Below are 24,445 nucleotides of genomic sequence, written 5' to 3' on the forward strand. Positions count from 1 at the left end.
TGAGGGTCTTCCTCGTGTAGGATCGGCTGGATATGCCTCGGGGATAGAAAGACATAGTCCTTAGTATTCAGACTCTTGTGTCCCAGTTTCAGACTTTAACCTCGCACTACAACGTGACTAATGTGGATTGCATCTGCAATATAAGGACTGTCCACACAATCCCGTGGTTATAATCACCTTGTGCACAATGGTTTGTACAGCAGTGTTGCCTGTAAGGTGAATAGTATATAATGGGGCTTTGAGGAAATACAAAAAAGACCGACAGAAGAAACAAGCATTTGCAATGCAATAGGTCTCGCATTAGGAAAGTTTGAACTATTGGTATTGTAAATGACAAATATTTTATTTATGTGTTGGTTTTGAAAATAGCGAAATTAATAGCTTATTTATTTACAATGCCAATAGTTTTAACTTTCACAAATGTGACACCTTTAGCATTTGTAATGCAATATGTGTTGTATTTACGTGACTTAGATGTATTGATATTACAAATAACAATGGCTTTTAATTTTTTTAAATAATTAATACTTAAATAAAAGTTACTGTAATGTATAATGGCAATAGCTTTAACTTTTGTAAATAACTTATGTGAAGATTATGTTCAGTGTATTTTATTGCGACAAAAATCCAAGAACAGAAGTGAAATATTAACATATTTTTGTGACATTTGTAATAAAGCTTGAAACATTGAGAGAACATATTTGAACCAGTAGTTATTGAATGGTTGCACAGATTGATGCTGTGGTGGCGCTGAGTAATGTGGTGGCGACGAGTGATGCTGTGGCATTCAGTGATGCTGTGGTAGCGCATAGTGATTTTGTGGTGCCCCTGAGTGATTCTGTGGTGGAGCTGAGTGATGCTGTGGTGATGCGATAGATAGAGTGAGTGCGATAGAAAGATAGAGTGAGGGCGACAGATAGAGGGAGGGCTATAGATAGATAGAGTGAGGGCGATAGATAGAGTGAGGGCAATAGATAGATAGACAGATAGAGTGAGGGCGGTAGATAGAGTGAGGGCGATAGATAGAGTGAGGGCGATAGATAGATACAGTGAGGGTGATAGATAGATAGAGTGAGGGCGATAGATAGATAGACAGATAGAGTGAGGGCGATAAATAGAGTGAGGGCGATAGATAGAATGAGTACAATAGATGGACAGATAGAGTGAGGGCGATAGATAGATAGACAGATAGAGTGAGGGTGATAGATAGATAGACAGATTGAGTGAGGGCGATAGATAGATAGACAGATAGAGTGAGGGCGATAGATAGATAGAGTGAGGGCGATAGATAGATAGAGTGAGGGTGATAGATAGATAGAGTGAGGGCGATAGATAGAGTGAGGGCGATAGTTAGATAGAGTGAGTGCAATAGATAGACAGATAGAGTGAGGGCGATAGATAGATAAACAGATAGAGTGAGGGCGATAGATAGGGTGAGGGCGATAGATAGAGGGAGGGCGATAGATAGATACAGTGAGGCCACTGGCAGAGGGATGAGACCAAACATTTTAAAATTTCACCCAAATAGAACCTGGATTCTTAATATTTAGGGTGCTCTCTTTTCTGACTGGTTCAAACACGTCTGATGTGCATCATTGCAAAAAAAGTCTAATCCCAATAAGAAAGAATCAAGAAGTTATACGTGGTAACTTGTGAATGCCACACCTATTGTATATTACTAGATCAGGAGTTTCCCCTTTTTAAATAAATCAAAAATAATTATTCTCAAATGTTTTCTACATGTTTCCTCAATTCCTGCCAAGAGCAGACTACAAAGAGAACTAAAGTGAAACTCACAAATTACTGTATGTACTGGGGGTAGTGCACGAAAACGGTTAGCAAAAACTACTTGTCTGAAAAGACGAGATGATACCTCCTGTGTACTACTCTACCTTCACTGGCAGCACCCTGCAGGAAGAGTTACTTCGAAAACAATTGTATTGCCAGCTTAATTCACACTCCACAAATGGGACAGAAATGCTCATAGTGCAATCACAACAGAATGCCCCGTCTTTAATCAATGCTTACAAATTCCTGCAATATTCCGGTGGTAAAAAGGTCCCCTCTTAACTACTATGGCCTGAAACTCTTCCTATGAAAAAGAGAATGAATGAACATGTCAAGTTCAAGGGGGCTTTAAAGACACCTGTATCTGCCATTTAACTCAGCTGGGACGCCTACGGATGCCACCAGCTAGAAATGATAGTGCTCTAGCAAATTCCCTTTAAAAAATAATTATTTACCGACTAGACAACAAAAAGTTACCAATCACAGGGGTCAAGTGGCACTCATCCCACTTGCTCAAGGTGTTCGTTAATCCACCTATCACCGACTTAGATCTGACCTCGGTTGTACTTTTAGAATATGAGGTAATGTAGAGTTGCAGAATTGAAACAATAATACGGTGTACTTTAAAACATTTAGCACTATCCAGGGAATAACGTGGAGAAGTAATGCATTGTCGTTTATGTATCACTTTATGCACTCGACTTTTGTGTTAATATTGGCCTCATTTATACTCAAAAGAGTAATTTAAATGAACAATTGTCAAACCTCGGCCGAGAGTGCGGCAGGCTCATACCAGAAAGGCTAGGATGGGTTTGTCACAGAGTCAAGCGACTGGTATGCAGTGAGTAACAATATCACCTCCAGAAAACCACGAGGGCTGCCGCAGAAGAGAGTGCGCTTTCCTTACTTTGGCGAAAACACGCTGAGTGTTAAAGAGAGTCAGTTTCAATCTGATCAGTGATTCTGAAAGAATTACAGGTCTGAAACAGCCAGTTACATTGTCGGAGGCTTTGAAGAGGCTGCCTTTTGTATGATGAAGCGCTACTTCACAATAAAGTATGCATTAATCTTGGAATAACTCATATGCCATGGCTTCGAAATAAATCTCTGGTCAATCGTCGTTTTAAATTATGCAAAATCCAGTTCTGGCTAAAATGCGTTCATTTGACAAACCGCATTTTAAGTAGCAGATTGTAACGCTTTCATTTTCTAAATGCCAGTCTCTTTCTGAAAACAGAGGACCACAGGCTGGGGTGCCGATATGCTGCAAAGGTAATAATGCAGCTTTTCAAGCGTTAGGGCTAAAAATGGAAGCATTGGAATAGGGTGACCAGATTCTCAAAACAAACAAGTACAATAAAAACTCACCGCCGCAGCCCGGCTTGTACAGGAAGCCAGGCAACCTGTGTTGGGACGGGGGCGGGGCCGCAAAAAGACAGGGAGCAGACGGAAGCCTACCCCGCGCTCCTGTGCCCGTCAGCCGGAAGATTGCCGGAAGATTTGCGTGTCAGCTAGCGGGGCTCCCGTGCTCGTGGAGAGCCCCGCCTGCTGCTGAGGATGACCCGCTGCCTGCTGAAGGAGAGAGGGACACACGAAAAGAACTCGGTGAGTGGGGTGTGAGGGGGGGAGGGGACATGTGCGCACGCGCGCGAGTGCGGGTGGGGGGGCGGGCGGGCTGTGTATGTGTGTGCGTGCATGCGTGTGTCTTGGAGTGCGTGTGTGTGACTGTGGGGGAGGGGGGTGTGTGTGAGCGAGTGTCTGTGCCGTGTGCCTGTATGTGTGCCGTGTGCCTGTATGTGTGTGCCTGCGTGTGCATGCGCTCGCCTGTGTGTGCGTGCGTGCATGCAGAGGGGTGGGGGCTGCCTATATGTAAAGCGCTCTGATACCTGATTCGGTTCGGGTCTAGTTCGCGCTATATGAAAGTCTGAAAAAAAAAAAAATGGCTGCGAGTTACTCTGCGCATGCGCGGGGCAGACGGCGCTCCCGCGGTGAAAACTGCAAGGGAAACGCTCGTGTCAGATGGTGTCCACATTCCTAAAAAGCGGCAACAATAGTTGTCGAGCAGACACTCTCAATGCTCACGCATTGAGAGTACGTCTGCTCGACCTAAAAACCTTCAAGGTCTCTTTTCTTGAGTAGCATCAATCAAGGCCATCCCTCAAACATCCGCTCTCATATTGCTGCCCAAAACCATTTCAGACCCGGACTCCTTTGCCGGTACTTGCTTGAGGCCACGGCCCTATCCGAGAGCCGTGTCAGCCTTATCCCGCACACCTCGCCCCGTAATCTCCGAATCCATCTCCTTCTCATGGAAACCAGGGTCCAACTCATGGCCTCGTCTTCTCTCCTGCTGTCGGGGCATTCCTTCTGCTTCCTCCATCAGTCGCACGTCCTGGTAGGGTCGACTGATCCAGCAGTGACATTTCGGGGCCACATGCCCCACCTCCATCGATTATTTTCTCTTCCGCCCCTCGTCCTCCTACTTTATACTCCTCTCGCTCATCTCATTCTTCCATGTTGCTGCCACCACGAGAAGTGTCTCTGCCTATTTTAACTGGATTGGTTACAATCATGTCAGCTACTAGCACACTGGTTTCATGCTCCACGACACCCCTGGGGTCCTTGCTACATGATATCCCGTTTGATGGACAGTGCATATTATCACAGCACCAAAATTAATTATTCTAACATTTATCACTCTCAGTGAAAATTTTACAATGAAGAGCCTTCTGTTTAAAGTCTATCAGAATAACACAATGTCTAGACAGTAGAATCATTAACTTCGGTAATCCATGCTAACATAGATGAAGCCTATATGTCTGCATTGCCCTATTCCTCCAACTCAATTTCCTCTGAAAAATGTTTGTGAATGAGGTTGTTAGGAAAATCTACTCTTCTCTCGCAACATATCTATTGTTTAATATTATTTTAGTTTTTCTAAATGTAAACGAAAATAGGCAAATATAGCTATTTCATACGCTGCACAAATTTTTAATGTTGTACTCAAAGATTTGGTCTTCCCAATGTAAAGTGAAAACAGAACTCCAAGAAAGATGTATTTGAAAGAAATGCTTCAGAATCCGGCATGTGAGCTGACTATTCAGTGTTTATGATATCATTGAAGGTGCCCTAAAGGAGAAGTCTGAAGGGCAACATGTAAAGTATTCAGTAAATACTGCTCTGTAAATGTAGTGAGTTTACAGAGTCCCATTGAAATTGTGGATATAGATTCAGCATTTAATGTTCATATGTCTTCATGATTGGTATGGATTTTTCTTCATTTAAAAAGAGTATCAGTCTACGATACTAGACATCAGAAAAAAATCTTAACCTTTCCTTTTATTTTTTTCCAATGCCAGTCCTACATGTGAACTCCGATGTGAGCCCGTGTTCGTTCGGTGGAGAGAAGAAGTTGTTCTTAGCCCACAGTTATTTCACTGCTCATAGTTTCAAAATGCCATTAATTCCCTTTCTTTGGAGCAATGACCGGTCAGGAATCAGGCTAGACAACAGACGCATGGGAGCTGGAGGATCTGTTGATAAAGAATAAAATGGGAACACTAGAACGCTAACTATTAGTGAGTTTCAAGTACTCCGTTCCTGGGTTGGAGTATTTTCCAGGTTAAGGGGATTAGAGCCCTATTTTAAACGCTATAGGAGTGAGGCAACATGTTGGTTGCATTGGATTACCAATTATCACTAGATTAAGCACGGTGCCAAACAGCACATTCAATGTTTTTGAGAATTCATTTTTTTACCATCTTGTACATCTCACATCTTAAAAACTGGTGAACCCATGCTTATTTTTTAGAATAAAAAGTATATAAAAATAAAACCCAAACATGCATTACTCTTGGATCATTTAACACAGAATATTTCATTGTACTGCTCCTTGTATGTGGAAAGGGGACCTGAGGAGCGGCCACATTTATGCAGCATGATGCCATAATGTTTAATTTCAGTTATACAGTCCTGTATTGGATCATCCTGGGACCAGAAGAACAATTCTTTAGCAACCAATGAATGGGATTGAAAGCGCCTTGTGACTGTTCAAGGCACATGCCCACTGACAGCAGACTTCACATGTTTTTGAAATAATATCCTTAAACAATGGTGCCTCACTAAAAATCTTCAGAGCGAGTGTTACAAATGTTGGCATTGACCCCATCTCCAGGTAACCACATTTTGAGACAATAATCCATCAAGAATAACAGGGAGGAGTGGTAAAGCCTATGTAACCATTGTTCGCTCTATTTAAGCCCTGGTTGGGATGGTCACCGCTGTTGACATCAAGGTATCCAATATGTTGTAGATACCAGTCCTAACAGAAATTACATGTGCGCCGAACCTAAGAGATTTGCCTAAAGACCTTTGTCCTTCAAAGAAGAGTAAATGATGAATCACGGTGTGGGTAAGGTCCTTCAATGACTAAGAGAAAAGTATTGATTTATATTTGAAAATTAGGATTGGAGAGTATGTTTGGATTGGAGTAAGGATGGATAAGTGTGATAATGAATTCACCGAGGAAGTGAGTGAGTAAGGGTAGATAGAGGTATAGTCAATAAATCAAATGGAAACAATCAGGAAAGAACAAGGTCAAGGTCAGAGGTGCTCAGAGTGTCACGAAGAAGAACAGAGCAGAGGCAGGTTATGTGCAAAAACGAGTGCACAATATTTAGCTAGATGGCATGTGAAAGGGCAATCAAGGAAATGTGGCATTTGAATGGCTATAGAAAGAAATCTGGTAAACTGTATTTTTCAAAATGAAATATGCTTAAAGAGCATACAAAGTTAAATATATTTCCAATCTTTTGTTGAATTTCTCTAAAATAAATGAAGGAAAACAGGCAAATTTGAATGCTCAATTCCCAGGTAAACCTATCCTGTTCAGCAACCTTTGTAATATAACATGAATCTGAGCAACAAAGCTTTATCTGAGGCATGCTAATTCCCCGCAGCATCTGTCACTGCTATGAATGGCTGATCATAAGTACCTGTGTAGTCATCTCAATGCTATTAAGCAGATGGCAGCTCTAAATCCAAATGATGTAATACATATCCCTGGTGGACTCTGTGTCCACATACTATCATTGTTCCAGAATTCCTCAGTGATAAATCTAATTCATTCGGAAGAAGATTAAATAGTGAACTGACACTGAGAATTGATTTATGAGCAGTTGCTTGCCATTGCACTGTTATGTCTTACATATGAATTGTGTCTATCACATATGAAGACTACAGGATAGAGCTGAAAGAGATAATAGGAACTGCAAAGCACAACTCTTTAGAACAGATTTATTATGAAGTGTTGTGAAGGGCTTTGAAGATGTACTGCCACGGCCAGCCAATCAGATTTCAGCAGAAGAGGGCACTTATTGCAAGGAAGTCCACAGCTAATGCTAAGACTGGATTGAAATATGTCGCTCTGTAAAAGCAAGTAGCAAAATGCTTTGTAGCTAATCTTTTTTTCATCTTTTTTCATATCCTACTAATTGAACCTTGGGATCCAGGAAGCTCTTGGAGATAACTGCATTTAAGTGTGATTAGACACCTTCTGCTGCATGTGTACAGCTCAAGCTTCTTGAAACGTTCTCCTGCTGGTGCAATTTTCGGCGCCTACACAAACTCGTAGCAAGTGTTATCTATTGAGAATAAGAGGTGTCAGTCAGGCTGCATAAAAAAACAAGCACTGAAGAACAGAGAAAAGAAAAATGTCTCTGAATTGTGATTCTGAACATTTTGAACCTACTGAGAAAATATTCAAACTCAGAGGAATCATGGTTACATGTGTTCTTCAAAATGCAACCTATATTTTATCCAATTGTTTCTCACTTCTTTTTGGGATGATTCTATTATATTTCATTTAGTTGTATGAGCATGGCACTGATGATATGTAATATACAATATTTATGTCGTGCTAGTATGAAGTGCTAAAAAGAAAGGCTTAGGCCTTGCAAAGTATTTATGTTGGCCTTTTGAAATGGCTGTTTTAAAACTGCACAACCAGGCTGCAAGGGCAGGCCTGAGACACGTTTTGCATTGTCACTTTAGTGGGAGCACAAAATGTGATGCAGTCCACGAGAGTCATTTAACTTACAGGCCCTCTGCACAATATCTGTAACATATACTATGGACTTATAGGTAAGTTGAATGGGCCAATCAGGAATCTGACAAATTTTGACATGTTTTTGGGGGCAGAGCACATGCACTGGGACCTAGTTTACTGTGTCCCAGCCAAAAAAACAGCACCATCAGTCAAGATGGAGATGACCATAAAAAATAGGCATTTTTTTACCATTTAGATCATTTAATTTATTTACTCAAAATGAAGTTATTAATGCTACAGCATTTTTTAGGTTTCTTACATTCAGTTGGGTCCTGATTATTACCCTACAGGAGACTGGCGCTTTTTCCAATCTGCAATCCCTAATCGAGTTAAAGACCCATGCTCCTATAGGAAGGCTGCTCAGCCTGGATTTGTCCAAGTGGAAAGGAAACGTTACTGAAGCCTGCGACAACAACCCTGGCATTGCTTCAAATGATTCCCTTCCTAAGTCACCACGTCAAAAAAAGAAATCAGGTTTGCCTGCTGTGCCTATTCATGCCATTGCCTTCAGAAAGCACTCCATAGCAGCAGTTAAGCCTGTTCCCCTTTATGGGGTGGGAATTCAACTCCTTTTGCTCATTTATGTACATCCTAGTCCAAGGCAACTAATGAACTAAATGACTCATTTCTGTTGTGTTCTCTACCTCCCTCAGCCTATAATATCCTACGTATTCCGCCTGACCTATTTTTCTTTCAAAAAATATTGAATAGCATCTAATTTGCTGCATACTTTTAAATTCTGAACAAAGATGTCTGCATAGTTTTCGCCTTGTTATCCGATGCAAGCTGCCTACATTTCCTCAATTCATTGACACAAATAGAAAAGATGTTGCACTCTCCTTCAAGAATTAGTCAATTTACTTCAGTGGGTGTGAATTTACTTCAGTGGGTGTGAATTTACTTCAGTGGGTGTGAATTTACTTCAGATTGAATTTACTTTAGTATGTGTGTTTTTGTTCTTTAGATCGTCTCTCCTGACATTAGCTACTTTTCCCAAATCAACTAATCAATCATCTTTGGTGAGATTTCTTATGCCTCATATAAGCAAGTCATCTCGCCTTATTACTATTGCTAGTCTTCTGCTTTTATTTCCCCTTGTGTAAGTAAACCTTTCCGCAGAACTTAAGATTAAAACATACACACAGGTTTTTCAGTTTCCAGGGCTGCTTATATTACACAAATACATTTTTCTCTGCAAAGTTCACCTGTTGTTGCCTTCAGCCTTTATATTTTCATGAGCTTTCTTTGCTACCCATTTTATTTCGAAATACATCATCATCATCAGTGATTGTCTGGCTTGTGTGGTGGGATAGAGTTTGTGCTCCCAATTGCCCTTCCATTTGGGACCACTGATCTTCAAGGCACTGTTGCAAAGGTCTCATTCAGAGACGTGCATTAAGAAGTCTCTCCTTTGAAGGATACACTTCTCCTTTTATAGAATCCATAGTGGCTCATAGGTAATTAAGTAGTTGATGAGGTGAAGAGTTTGACGTCTGGTGATTGATATGTGAGTCCAGTCTTGTCAAGAGTTTGGTCGTTATCTTGAAATCCAAAAGTACTTGACTTGAAGATGGTGCCTTTATCAACCAATCATCCATATAAGGGTAGTTATAAATATTCTTTCTGCAGAGGTGAGCTATAGGCTTCTCCCACTAAATATTGTAAGATGTTTTTCATTTTTTCACTATGGGTATGTCAAAGTATGTGTCTTGGAGATCTAAAGAACACATCCAGTCACCTTTTACTAACTGTGGATAGATCTGATGCATAGGCCTGAACTTCACTTGTATGCTTATCTTGGGTACAAAAAATATCTTAAATAGAAACAGTTTCTTTCTTGAGATAAAGGAGCTGGTTCTATTGCTTCTTTTAGTAGCACAAACTGTCTCTCCTTTTTTTAATTTCAGCAATTGATGCTTTGGTATTGAAGGTGGAGGATGTTTGAAATGGGTGGTATAGCCGTTCTGGATGATCTGCATGACCCATTTGTCAGTGATTATCAATCTTCACTCTGTTAAGCAATGTGAAACACTCCCATCCACCGGAGTAGGAAACAGAACAGGGGGAGTGTGATTCTCACTGTTTTGATGTTGGCCGTGATTTGAAGAGTACTGGCAGTGAGTCTGCTGTAGCTGTTGACCTCTTTCTCGATTATTCCTAGGATGCAATTGTTGCTGATGTTGCTGTTGATGACTTTGTGAATGAGAATAGAAGGACCGTTGAGGGGATAGAACCCTCTGTCTAGACTGAAATCTATAGTGACTGTAATGGTATGGGCAATGATAGTTCTTCTTTTCTTCTAAACCAACAGCTTTTAGGTTTTATGCCTCTTTCTTCATTCTCTCCATCTCTTCATCAGTATGGGATTCAAAAAGGACTGGTTGAGTGAAAGGGAGGTTCATGATTTTCAAATGAGGATCTAGTTTCAGTGAAGCCAGTCTAAGCCAAGATAAACTGCAGAATTATGTTGCAGAATTATGTTATGGCCAGATTTGTTTCATCTATGGATGAGCTGATCGATTGATCCGATACACGTTCACCTTCTTCAACAAACTCCATCAAATCTTGTTTCCTGTCTTTAGGAAGATCATCTGCAAATGCAGCAAGAGATTCCCATAGTGCTTGTTCATATCGGGTTAATAGGGCAGATTCACTAGAGTTCCTAAGAGTCATAGCTACAGAGTTGGATCCTACTGCATCCGGTCTCTTCCTTTCCTTTTCAGGAGGGATTAAAGTCTCTGTAGTCAAAAGGATATTTCTTTCTTATTGCAGAGACTATTAATGAGTCTGGTTTTGGATCTTGTCTTACGTAGATAGGATTTTGTTCCGAAAGGTTTGTATTTTTTGAGAAGCCTAGGAGTTGCAGCCTTAATAGTAGATAGTGTAAGGAACTTTTCCTCTGCAAGTTCTGCAAATTCCGGTAGCAAAGGTAAAGTAGGTCTTGGGGAAGCTCTTGGTTGCAGAGTCTCCGTTATCCCTGAGACCGTTGTCTGTGGTGCTTGTAATTTAATGGTTTATTTTAATTGGCACCTCTGCCTAGTACATCTTGAAAAGTAGGAATGTCATCTATAGGATATGTTCTAAGAAGTGACGCTGCCGGAGAGGTAGGAGTGAATGTATAATAAAAATCACAGGAATATGACCGAGTTGGAGATGGAGACTGAGAAGATGATTTTCTTTTTTGACTTCTTATGGTCAAGTATCTTGGGGGAGATCACTGTGGAGGACCTTCAGTATGTGATGAAATGGTTGGCCTTGGTCTTGACTCTGGATCCAAAGGCTGAATTACAGGACTTTTGGGAGAAATAGGTCTAGGATGCAAGTTTAGAGAAAAAAGGTGTTTTTGAACAGGATCCTATTGTGGAATTATTAGAGTTGGTCTAAACCGATTTTCCTCTTGTGGTTGATGGGTATAGAAAATAGAGATTGCTTGCTTTGCCGTCATCTATCTCCTTGATTTTCAGTGCTGCAACGGCAAACTCAATGTTGACATCAATGAAATTGATCTCATCAATATTGACCGATGATGTGTCAGTGTTGAGTATTCCACTTTCAACAGTCTCGCCACCGACAGTTACAGTGTCAGGACTGGAATTGACTTTGAAGGTAGATTTAATGCCACATGAAGTGTTGTCTAACTACAGGAAGTGGTCTAACACTTGGCTTAGACCAGTGTTCTCGAGGTCAGTGAGAATGTCCAGAGTGATGGTGACAATGTATTTTATGTTTCCTCTCTCTAGATATCCCTCTATGGTTGTCTTTAGTGCAGGAGGTTCTGGATTCAGAAGAAAGAACCCCTTCATTGTCATTTAAAAAAAATCTTTTTCCCTTTCTTCTTACTGATGCAGGTTCTAAAGTTTACCTCTCAGGTGAATGCCCTCACGGTCTTTTAGAGCTCCCTTTGATATTTTCTAACTACATTCACACTCTTGAAGAGAGTGAGAGGCAGGAAGGCAGACAACATAAACAGAATGTAGGTCTGATTAATCCTTTTTCACCTGCATAAAAGGCATTTCACAAAAAGTGAATGCATTTTGAGAAAATAATCCCCACTTTTGATGGAAAAATTGGCCCTGGGGTGACACCTGTTAGAGATCACTCCAGCAGAGGCCAGCAGGACTTCGGCATGTCCAGTTGCAGTTGCAGGCAGGGCCAGTGCAGCAGGTCAGCTGGGCAGTTGCAGGGGACTCTAGATCTCACCAAGGAGGTCAGCCAATTGACAACTGGAATCATTTTGGCTAGCCTGAGATGATGGGAGCAGGTTCAGTCTTCCTTCTCATAGAGCAAGACAAACCTTAAGCAGCAGCCATCTGGTAAGAGCAGGGCCTTCCACTGGGGCGCAAGGCAGTCCTTCTTCTATAATGTCCACAGGTTTAGGAGTGACCTGAAGAATGACTCTGAAGGTCCCGGTATTCATACCTGGTGCCAGTTGTTGAACTGGGGGATTCCCTATAGCATCTGGTTTTGGAAAGTTTTTCCTTGTTCTTGTCAAGGGTCTAAGACGTCTGGGGTGACAAAAGACTTGTGTCAAGTTCTTTTGTGTGTGCTGTATGCAGAGCCCTTTGAAATGTAAGTGAGGCTGGGTACAGTTCTATCCCCTCCCATCTTGGCAGGATGGCCTATCCTAACCACACCTAGTTCCCTTTTGTGTGACTTGTTGGAAGGAATACACAAACCCCAACAGCAGAGCCATTAACATTCATGTGACCCAAGACACTGGCAGAAGGCATAAATGGTTACAACAAGAAAAATGTCAACTTTCTCAAAGTGCCAATTTCAGAATTGTGATTTAAAATCTGGCTTCACCATTTAAAGAGGATTCTAAATTACAATACATTTGAGTGTAAACACCAGAACACTTACGGGCCCTGGGTATATGTAGTACCATTTACAAGGGACTTAGGTGCAGTCCAATATTACCACATTTTATGGAGAGAGAACAAGCACTTTAGCATTGGCTAGCAGTGATAAAGTGCACAAAGTAATAAAGCCAACAAAAAATGAATTCAGCAAAGAGGAGGCATAAAGGCAAATGTTTTGGGGGAATTCCACACCAAGGATATCACGCCTGCCAGCTATGATAATGCAAGTTCTTACCTTTGTGCCTGGGAGCTGTAGTTATTATCATAGGAATCATAACTCTGTTCATCATAAGCTGTGCCATATCCATCATCATACTCCTGAAAAAGTATGATATATATAATAAAATGAAACTGGTACAATCAGTACTCATTGAAATAAAAGCTAAAGAAACATCTGTAGCTAGAAAATAGGAAATATGATGAAAAAGGAAATTGTCATCAAAGCATAATATACAATGAGTTACAGTATTACGCTGACTGTAGCAAGTGATGGACAGCAATTAAACCACAATTTCAACAATAATATCTCTGTGCAGTCAGCATTAATTCCAATGATAGTACCTCAAGTGCAATTTTACAATATATCTGTATTCTACAAATAGGTTTCTGAAATTCAATAGAAGTGAGCAGCATTGTTTAAATAGTTCTTCAAGGCAACCGGTTTGACAAAAGCTCGTCAATAGCTCCAGAAAGAAGTGCAGTAACCGAAATAGTGAATTCAGTCAATGGCCGACTGATGCACACAAGACAAGAGTGCTTCAAATGCCTATCTGTAGCCATTATAATGTGATGTAATACAGTTTCTTCCATTCTTAGTATCAAATAATGGAAGTAAGACACACTGTCCAGGGAACATAAGAGAATCTGTGATGATTTGGGTTTTTAAAGTCTGTTTTAGAGTTTGGCAGATGGGTACTCCATCACAGACATGACATATCCTGTCTGCCTTATTGCAGGTGCAATATAGCTTTTGTCACTTATAATAACATGTAGTGTGCATCCAATTAACAAAAATGTGTGCTTTCCAATATGCACATGCGCGTAATGGCAATAGTGAAACAAGATGGCTGTTTCGCAAACCAAAACTTTTCCATGCAAGTGGTCCAAATAGTTAAGTCCCATCCTCATTTTTTTCTCTTGGAGGGTGTGACAATAGTAACTTTACACTCCTGTTTAAAGGGAGTGGACACATGTAAGTCTACATTTTTTAATAACTTTACACTTGAATAGCCAAAAGTTTTCAAGATACTCAAAAGTGTAAAATTTAATTTACACATGCAGATTTATTTATGTGTAAGTTTACCTTTGTATATTGACCCTAAATAGGGTGTGGTGCTGAGGAGATTAAGGTTGTGGCAGCAGAACTGTATGCCTCTAAGATTCTGTAGGTACAAGTTGGGAAATTGAGAAGCACAGTTAATAGTTGGACATTTTATGGTGCATGTTGCCAATTAGGTCTACTGGACCTCTCAGCAGTGTCTGGTCTTCGTAAGGTGTGCCCTCATAATGCTTCACAGAATATTGGTCTTAATGGGGATGACAATATCCTGAGTGTATCTCTTCATATTCCTCCCTGTGGCAGCAGGCAAACTGACCCTCATCTTCATGTCCACAAACATAAAGTTCCTCCTCAAATACTTTCTCCTGACACTTAACATGCAGTTGAGTTTGGCTGGTGGGATTGCAAAAAAGATGTTTATCAGGAGATTTGCCTTCCATATCCAAGAGTTTGTTTGAATATGTGAAGAGACTTTGCTCGGTGGTGGTTCCTGTGGCAACAAGATTGTGGCCTAAATCAAAGTACCAGTTTCAGTCTGAACAGGTAAGATCTTCAACGATGGTGGCATCAATGGAAAACATATCACAGTTGCCGACTGTGCTGTAAACAGTCCAGTAGATGTAGATGGAAGGTGAGAGGTGATGAAAAGCATCGGCATCAATGGTAAAGGTGCTGACAATAAATGTGCTATCAACAGGACAGTGAACATATTGGCTATTAAAGATGTTGCTAGAGACTGGAGCCTAGATAGAGTACTGGAGAAGATGGACCTGGAAGATGCCCCTAGCAGAAGCATAGAAGACTATGGTGATGATGATTTCGATTAGATATTGGGTGCAATAAACATCTTAGGCAATGCTTTGCAGGGCCTGTTTGCCTATCAGACTTTTTTGATAAATTTATGGAGGTTTAAAAAATTTGAAAGTCAATTTTCACATCAATGTCAGCTTTAAGGGAGGTTTAGCAAATTCCAACTGCAAGTAGAAAGATTTGTTTACCCCATGGTTGCTCATAGAAGATTCTGCATCTGAAGATGGTTGTTTGCTCATCTTTTTTGTTTTAGCCATATACAAAAGCAAACCTAATGTTCAATGAATGAATGAATAATTTATTGTGTGGTTACTTAAAACCATTGCATTAAAAACATGATACAAAAAATAAACAATTTAAAAGAGAAACAATGCAATTAAAATCAAAAGGGCTAAAGTCCATGGTCTTTCAGTCCAGCGTTTTTTATTTTTTTTATTTTGTTTAAGCTTAGCGGATGGCTGTGTTAGTCTAGGTGCAAGGTGTTATATGCCTCGTCGCAGATTCTTATCTGGTCGTTTAACAGGGAGTAGACATCAGTTTCATGTGGATCTGTTGGACGAATTTACCAAACATGGCCATCTGCTTGACTATGTTCAGTGTGTACAGTTGGTGGACTGCCTCCTTTGCAGTTTGAGTGCCCAGTTGTAGCAAGATGGGCCTGAGATAAAGTCTGCGGTCTGAGCGCAGGGCCGGGCAGCAAAGTAGGAGGTGAGCCAAGGACTCGCGCTTATATTTGCAGAGTCAAATGGGATTAAGTCCTCTTGAAACGCTCCTCAGATAAAGGGGAACAAATCTGATTCTTTGATAATAATCCCCCAAAAAAATTCCACTGTATTTATTTTTCAATACTTCAATGATGGTATTTGTACAGAACTTGACATTTCTCATCTGTTCCGTTCTTTTTGAATGTTATGTTTTGTGAAATGTAATTAATCGTGATTGTATGTTTTTCACTTTTTTTGTATATATGTTTGAGTACAACTAAGACAGCAAGACTGTCTGGCTATGTATGTGAAGGATATTGTCCTTTCTCTTTAAAAAACAATATTTTTCTAAAAAACCATGAATAAAAAGTGCAATTAATTGCCAAGGTAAACATATTAGTTTTTGTTTATCCTTTCAATCAGAATAATACCTTTTGGAAATATTTTGAAGTGTGGGTTGTTCTTTTATGAAAAGTATAGTTGGGCCCTTCCCCACTTCTGTCCACAGGGCCATACTCCCCTTTTGTTCAAAAATATATTTGCAGAGTCGGCACTCCATGATCGCCGTTCTTGTCGACTCCGTGATATATAATTCTTTGAGAGGTAGAGGGTATAGTGTGAACGCTAAAATCCTGTATAAAGCTTGTCGACCCAATGTTCAATGATGGTTTCGGTGGAAATGATTTGACAGATTGTACACCCTGTGGCCTTATGTCTTGGATAAAAGAAATAGCAGTCGTTTTCTTTCAGAGGAGGCACAGGGTCTGAACGAGACATTTATTGGTGATTCAGCCATGAGGAAAATTCAAAATTCAGATGTAAACTGTGGCACACTCCGGAGACAACAGTCTTAAAATGAGAATTTTTAAAGGAGATGGAAATTCCAGTGGGGAAAACATTAAATAACACTATTTACAGGCAAATACAGAGCTCTGTCAGCACCAAATCTAAGATGGTGGCCTCTAGTAGGATGGGAGTTCTGAGCAATATCTTCTCTTTGGCTTTACTTTGCATCTTTTTATATTAGGTGTCTGCGCAACTAAGAAACGCTATTTCTCAGTGGCTTCGGTTCAAGTGCAACTTTATTGCTAATGTACAATCAAGTGGTACTCTCAGCTCAACCTTTTTCTCTTAACATGTAGAAATGTAATGTAAGTATTACAAAGTGCCTCTTTTTGCATGGTCATTCCTATTTTCATGCTGACTTGTTTTGCCGATTTTTTAACTCTGCACACTGAATATCTACTGTCCTAGTCCCAGGGTATGTGCTGTGACCCGTAAACGAAGATAAGATTGGCTAATCTCCAGTTGGCATTTTGATTGTCCCAGGAAGATCATAGTATGTGGTGCAGAAACTACACAATTTCCACAGAGAAGTTAAATATAACCTGTGCACTTAAACACATGTTGTGCCATCCACTAGGATATCAAAGGAAACATGGCATCAGGCATGAATTTAGAGTGACTAGCCCCAAAAGCTATTTTTGCGGTGTATGGCAATAGCTGTCCTACAAGGAAAATCCTGAAAAAATCATAACTCTGCTAACTTTGGTTTGAGACGAGCTACCAGAATAATGAAAATCAATTTCAGTGGTGAGGTCAGATGCTTAATCAGTATTTAGTAAAAGAGACTTTTAAAAAAGGTTTCTTTTTTTCTGCCTGAAACTCCAGTAGGCTAATTAGCATTAGCCTGCCAACAGTCACCATGACAAGGGGAAAGTGTTAAATAATGATGTGTCAAAAGTGTTCGCAGACTAGAAACAATGGATTAGACTTTTTGGCAGTAAGACCAGGGTGTGAGTTATGTAAAACAAATCTGCTCAGGCAGAGCCCCTGGGGAGGGCTCAAGAACTTAATTAACTTGAAAGGGACTAGATTAAGGACGGTCCACTCATATCTAAGTATAAAGGGAAACTATATGCTGCATTTTGCTGACCACATGACCCCTCTCCCTGCTGCCATGCTCATACCTTCCGCCATTACTTGGCCCGCTCGTGGAGGTGGGCGGTTGCAGTTGTACAGCATGGCAGCTGGGGCTGTGGGCTTTAGCTGCAGGTGCTGCTGCTGAGTTGTATTTGGCTGCAGTGCAGTACCCTTGGGTCTGTCTCTCATGGAGGAGGAATCAGTTCTTCAGGGATATTGGCTGCTAAACACGTGATAACTTGAGCTCGCAGCCCAAAGCCTACCTAAGCAAGCTGCCAACAAGCAAGCACTAGGTCAACAGTAGATCATCTGCACTGAGGTCAGGGGACTCCATAGCTCCAATATAGCCCCTATAGTCATAGCCACCATCTGCCATTTTTTACAGCCTTTGTTTGTGTGGGTGGAGGTGACGTCTTCAGCTAGACCAGGTTGAGGAGGTAAGTGGACAGTGGACAAATACTGTTGCTGTTCCCCAGTATTGATACATCGTCTGAGTGTCCCGTTGGACTTGTCTTTTCTGCATATGACTGGTACTCTTCCCTATTCTTTCCTATACCTTTGCAATACTACTCTTCTCTCTCCCAATCAGGACGTGCACCAACATAGTAGGAGGAGACTATAGGTACCAAGGGACGCTGGGCTCTTGGAGGCGGGCCTTTGATCTTCCTCTTCAGTTTGGCCGCTTTGACCGGGGTACTCACGCTAATAAGGTACTTATCATATGCGCAGTGGTATGAGGCGATTAGGGCCCAAACTGTATAAATTGGTGTCATTATCATGGTGCTATGGAGGAAGCCCTGACAAATTACTGTGTTTTTAAAATGGGCAAATGAAAGGCTGGGTTAGGGGGCGCATAGTCCTCGAAAGCTGCTGGGAACTATGCATTGGACCGAATTGATAATCTTTTCTCTAAGTGTGTGCACATTGCAAATCCAACCCCCTCACAATGTGAAAATGATATTGAACCCTCCCCAGCTGCGGCAACAAGGCATATGCCTAAGATGTGTCAGAAATTTCCAAGAGGTATGAGGGTATTGCCTGAGGGAAATCATTCTGAACTCCATGTGTTGTGTGACAATGATGAACCATCAGCAGTATGTAATGAAGATCTAATTGAGTGCCAAAATCGGTTCTCGATCCACTGCTCTGATGTTGATGTAAATAAAGGGTTTCGTAAAGATGTTCCTAGAGCCCCACCCAAAATCGTTATCTAATGCTCTGATGTTTGATGAAAACAATAGGGGAGTTGAGGGACAAGATAGTGACCTTGACGAGAGTGGGTCCCGAAAGGGCGGGGAAAAAAAGGTGGCTCCAAACCACTCTTTGTTGCACACTGAGCAGGTGCCCAGGGAAATTATTTACCAAATTACCCCCATCATTCCACCCCCCATTCCAGCCCCAGCCATTACCACATGAGTTTGTAGCTAGGTAGTACATGGTCGGAACCCCCAGAAAGGGCACTGGGAGCTGGCCCCGGGTGAGGACTGGGGACTCAGAGGCTGTGGGGCCCTCCTGCAGAGAGCATCCATATGTCTTGTTCCAGAGGAGTGGTGAGAAACAGGCACTAAATATCCATACTTCTAAGGAACCGGCGAGCCCAAATCCATCTTACATCAATCCATATGATGCTAGGGGTGATAGTGAAGATCAACAATCACTCATTTTAAAGGTTATGCTTTGGTTTCGGGAAGTCTGCGACTACTATTCTATTATAAGGACTGACATAGTGGGCACTGAAAAACGTTATTCTCCAGAGGAAGACCACTATAAGGTGAAGGTCCAATTTTCCCACAGGTACATAGTCAATGGTCTTATGGCTGTGGATGCTAGAAATATCCCACAAGCCAAAACCTGCATAATGATAAAGTATCGGGCTGTGGGAAAGTGTGTCAGTAGTACTCCAGTTCAACTGTGGGGGACACCAGCCCTAGGTCAAAAGGGCCCAACAATTGACTAACAATGGCTGCCCGTGAAATCAGTATTGATATAGTAAGCCCGATTACCAACCCTTGCTTTAGCCAAGCTTCTGATTCTCACTTGTTAACTGGCTTGCCTTCTGAGGCTGGGGGAAACTACATTGTCCTATTGCAATTAGTCTTGGATCTGGTGGGTATTCTCTTATCTTCGGGGAGCAGCTTGTATTCAATCATACACACCAAGTAGTGGAGCTGGAGTTTGGTGACTTTCCACCCTAAATCCAGTCCGACATCACTTCACTAAAAATATTATCATGGAACGGAGCAGGGATTACAAAACTGCTCTCTGAGGTTGATTGGGGTCATTTTATAGATTCCCATGAAGTCTGTCTCATTCAAGAGACCAGAACTTTGTCTCCATTCCACAGGAGTTGGTTTACTTCCTTCAGTGTAAATGCAGTTCAGAGTAAAAGGGTCAGACCCTCTGGGAGGCTAGGGATTTGGGTTAAAACATACTTAAAATGCAAATTTAAGAAAATCTATATCGATTCGCTTGATCTAATGTCAGTTGTGCTTGTACTACTTTTTGGTATGGTTCTAAAAATGTTTAATGTTTATAATAGAGTTGGGACCAAACTTGCAGAGTCAGTGGTTTTAAACAAATGGGGTAGGGTTACCTTTTGGTGGCAGGCGATTTCAGTACTACGTTTGAACCCTTAACCGGCAATCCCTCTGAATTGACAGCAGCCCGGGATAATCAGTGAGTTATCCCCTAGCTTGATTTGCCATGTGTGAGATGGTTCCCCAAAGAAAGACAGGTATAAATCCTAACTCTAAATTTTGACCTTAGAGCCGCAAATGGTAGAACGGCACCCAATCACAAGCGAAGAATGACATACAACAGACCAGGTTACCAGAGTAGGATTGATTATTTTTTTGGTAGACATAAAGTAATGGTCAGCTGTGTTAGAAATGGAAGTGTTGGACATATCAGATAGTGATCATCATGCACCAAACTTAACTCTATCTAACAATTCCAGATTAAGCCCCATTTTGCGGGGGCCTAATATTCTGGGTGGTCTTTCGTCAACCAACAATCAGAAGGACATTGCTTGGAAATGGGTGGAAAAATACCTTAGCCCCAGAGACAGTTATTAGTGGAGTGGAGAAAGAAGTAGAACATTTATCATCCCTTCCAGCACACCCAAGGAAGGAGGTGCTGAGCATGAGCCATGCTGAACTGTTTGTACAGGTTAGGGATTTGTTAGGTAAATCATCTAATAGTGGTTGTGGAGTCCCAAGACCAATCATTGGTTTAATAGCAATTGCAGGCTAGCAAAGAGGAAGCTCCTATCAGAAGCTAAATCCAACTCACCCCCCATGTAGGCAGGTTTTGCTTAGGGCCAAAAAGGAGTGGGAACATTTCTAGTGATCCACTCTCCACGAAGCCCTGACCTCCAAAGATAGCCACACCTTTTGGCACATGGCATCAACATGGCTACATAGTCCTGAAACTGTGATGGATTTCTAAATACAAATCAGAGGACTGGGTGACCCACTTCAGTAAGTTGTATACGAATGGAGGTGCTATAGAGGAGAACGATAAAATGATTCAACATGTGGCTGCCTAAGAAGCTGTAGAAACCCTTGCTTTTACTCTTAATGAGACCTTGACCACTATAAATTCTGGCATACCAGTCCGTGCAACAAGACCAGATAGGACCCCAAATGATTTGTATAATGCGAATACGGATATGTGGGGCCCATATATTAACATCTTATCCAATGCTATCTTGTCGGGCATTGAGATCCCCTCCTCGTGGAAGCTAGCAGAGATCCTGCCAATTTACAAGAAGGGGGACTTGGCAAACCCGGGAAACTATTGCCCCATTAGTCTAATTACCTACAAAAAATGTGTTCCCAAGGTTTGACTCACCTGCATGACTGGTTTACAGAGGAGTGTATCTCATCTGCTTACAGGCAGATTTTAGAGCAAACGTTAGTACACTAGATCAGGTCTTCCAGTTTTACTTGTAGATACTGGAATGAGGGACTATTTAATGGGCGGAATCTATGTTGCTTTTGTTTACTTGCGCACAGCATTTGTTTTGGTCATGTGAAGGAAATTGTGGCGAGTACTGGAAAACATGGGTATCCCCACTTTTCTTTTGAATATCTTGGTTAGGCTCCATGTGGAAAATTTGGTTCAGGTCAGATAAGGAGCAGCAGACCAAACCTTTGCACCCAAATTAGGGAAGTGGGGTGGGGAGGGAGGGTTCCAGACCTTCTCTTTGCAGATAATACCCTATTGATTTTAAAGTCTTCCTAAGGGCTGTAATTTCAGTTTTTCTTTCTTCTGTGTTGAGAGAGGCCTAGAGTTTAATAGTGCTAAGACCAAATGCATGTTTTCCATAAAAACAAGGTGACCCGTTGCAACAGGCAGATACTGATGGGTAATGAATGCATTGATCGGCTGTCTGCTTTTGACTACCTAGGTATCAGAATGACACCCAACTTGAGCTGGGCACCCCAGATGGAAAAGGTGCCTTGAGAGCTACAATGTCAAGGCTATTGGGTCTGATTTGTATGGTGCGAATTAATGGGCTCCTCTAACTCAAATAGTCTTGATATGGTGAAGCAAAGGTTTTTGAGGACCTTATTGTCATTTCCCATAACTACTCCCCTTACACCCCTATATTTGGATAAAATCTAATGCAGATTGTAAATTTATTGGTGCTGGGTATGGACCACTGCTAAATTAGAATCCTGTTGCGATGCTGCTAAAGATCTTATGGTCCTACCAAGCGTAGATAAGATCCCATGTTTTGCACCATAAAATTGTTTCAGAAGAAGTTCATCCTCTCCCGAGTTGTTGTGTACGCTTTCCCGACAAAATATTAAAAACATGAATTTGGAAGCTGTAGCTGTGGATATTATAACCAAAAGCAAAGGCAGCCTCACATCTTTTATTAATTTTAAACCTTGTATGTGTTATGAGGCAACCATTGACGAAATTGTACCAAGTCTGGCTCGTAAGCTATACCTACAGTTCAGATATGGCACCCTCCCAGTTAAAGCCTTTAGCACCAACTAGCGTGATAAGAGGGAGGGAGCTAGGCACGCGCAGGGTAAAATGAAACGCTGGAATACATTTTGTTTTTCTGCCCTGAGTACAGTAGGCTTCGGGCCAAGTGGATTGTGTCCCTCTGCAAGAACCTAGGCACCAGAAGTCACTTGGTTGCCTTTAGAATACTGAGAACAAGTACAAGTAGAGTCCATGTATTTGGTGAATTCAAATTTTTTATGGTCTTCTGGATCAGGCGTACCAAGTGCCAATGAAATTATGCGGACGTGGAGACATTTTGACTCGATTCTGCGTATGGTATCTACTGACTTGGACAATGGCTTTGTATCTATATAACCTCATAGCCAACATGGACCTATTGCTTTTATTTGCCATGTGAAGATCGTTCTAGTGAGTAATTAATTCATAGATTGCAGCTTTTAGTCTGTAGGAAGTGTTGTTTTTTTATTTTTAATATTCATGCTTCTATCCATTGGTATGTTTTAACTTTTATATTCCCCCTCTGTCCACAGCTGGTTGGTTGTTATTTATGTATTTTTTTTATCTTGTTTTTATCTTTTGTGTTCTTTGATGATCTTTGTGAGTGAAAGTATTTGTATGATATGGCAAAGGGAGACCAGAGGAAGATAATTATTTTTGTTTCCTCGGATCTCTCCATCCAGTTTGGCATGAGCCAGTGGTAGTGGTAGGGGGAGGGGATTGCTCATTTCTAGCTAGCACACAAGCCACACTCAGGGCAGAAAGGCTGCACCATCTTTATATTTTACTCAGTGCACTGTGGGGTAGCTTGCGGTAACGCAAACATGAAATGCTGTAAAAGTGGGAAGATCAAACAGCAAAAGTGGGACGGTTTGCCCTTGGGAAAGTTTAACTCATTGGTTAGGCAATGTCCTGAAGTCACTCTCATCCATGGCTAGTTATTCCTACGAAAATGCCTCCTCACCCACAACTCATCAGAACAAATGCCTCCTCACCCACAACTCTGCAGAGGAACAGAAGCAGATTTGTCCTGCTGTTTGAGACCTCTGTCAAGACCTGAATGTCCAAACCTGCTCCCACTTGAACCCAGGACTAACAAGACAACTCTAGGAGTCAGTCAGTTGACCTTCAATGTAGCTACAAACAAGCTGGAAGAGGCCTTTTTCCTGAAGTTATCAGCTGACCGGTAGCAAATGGATTTGAACTGAACCCTATGGGTGGCCTTTTCAGGAGTGACTTCTAACCCCTAAGTGCGGTCCCTGAAATCCTGGCAGGCTTAGACTTGAACAAGAGAAGCTGCTCCACAAACGCTGCAAAGTTGGAACTTTAAACATATTTGGACTTATTTTATTTATTTATTTATTAAAGTTTTGTATAGCGCTGGCTGGACCCGAGGGTATCAGAGCGCTTCACAGCAAATATACATGGGTTAGACAGATAATGCGGACAAAAAGCAGGTCAATGAATACAGGAGTGAGTACACTCTATACAATAGCAGCCAGGCGTGAACCAGGGCGGAGATTCGTAGGCAAGTCAATCAGCTCTGGGGTGAGCGAGGACATGAAACTATAAAGACTAGGATTAGTTCTAGTTGGTTCCGGAGCGCTCAAGGAAGAGGACTTTGAGTAGCTTCTTGAATTTCGGGAAGGATGCGGTCATTCTGATGTGTGGGGGAATGGAGTTCCATATCTTGGGAGCATTGCCCGCGAAGGATTTGCTAGATGTTGAGAGTTTCTGGGATTTCAGAGGAATGAGTAGGAGCGTTTTGGAGCTTCTGAGGTTTCTAGATTGCCCGGCCCTTTTGAGCTTATTGGCCAGGTATTCCGGTTTGCCCGTATGCAGGGCTTTGTGTGTGAGGCAAGCTGTGCGGAAGGTAGCTCGTTGGTCAATCGGGAGCCATTTCAGATCCTTCAGAGCTGGGGTGATGTGTTCATATTTCTTTATTCCCGTGATCATTCTTGCAGCTGCATTTAGGGTAGAGGTCAGAGGACGT

General features: G+C 41.6%; 1 protein-coding gene across 3 annotated transcripts in view; it reads right to left on the reverse strand.

Moving 5' to 3' along the window:
• Positions 1–24,445, reverse strand: part of KHDRBS3 (KH RNA binding domain containing, signal transduction associated 3) — a 257,176-nt gene that overhangs the window by 49,700 nt on the left and 183,031 nt on the right. For all 3 annotated transcript variants that reach the window (XM_078686713.1, XM_078686712.1, XM_078686711.1), the window contains one exon: positions 12,992–13,074. In XM_078686713.1, coding sequence (XP_078542839.1) covers positions 12,992–13,074 — 83 coding nt within the window. The remainder of the gene's footprint in view (positions 1–12,991; positions 13,075–24,445) is intronic.

The sequence above is a fragment of the Lissotriton helveticus genome, chromosome 4_1, assembly GCF_964261635.1.
Source record: "Lissotriton helveticus chromosome 4_1, aLisHel1.1, whole genome shotgun sequence".
NCBI classification, from domain to species: Eukaryota; Metazoa; Chordata; class Amphibia; order Caudata; family Salamandridae; genus Lissotriton; species Lissotriton helveticus.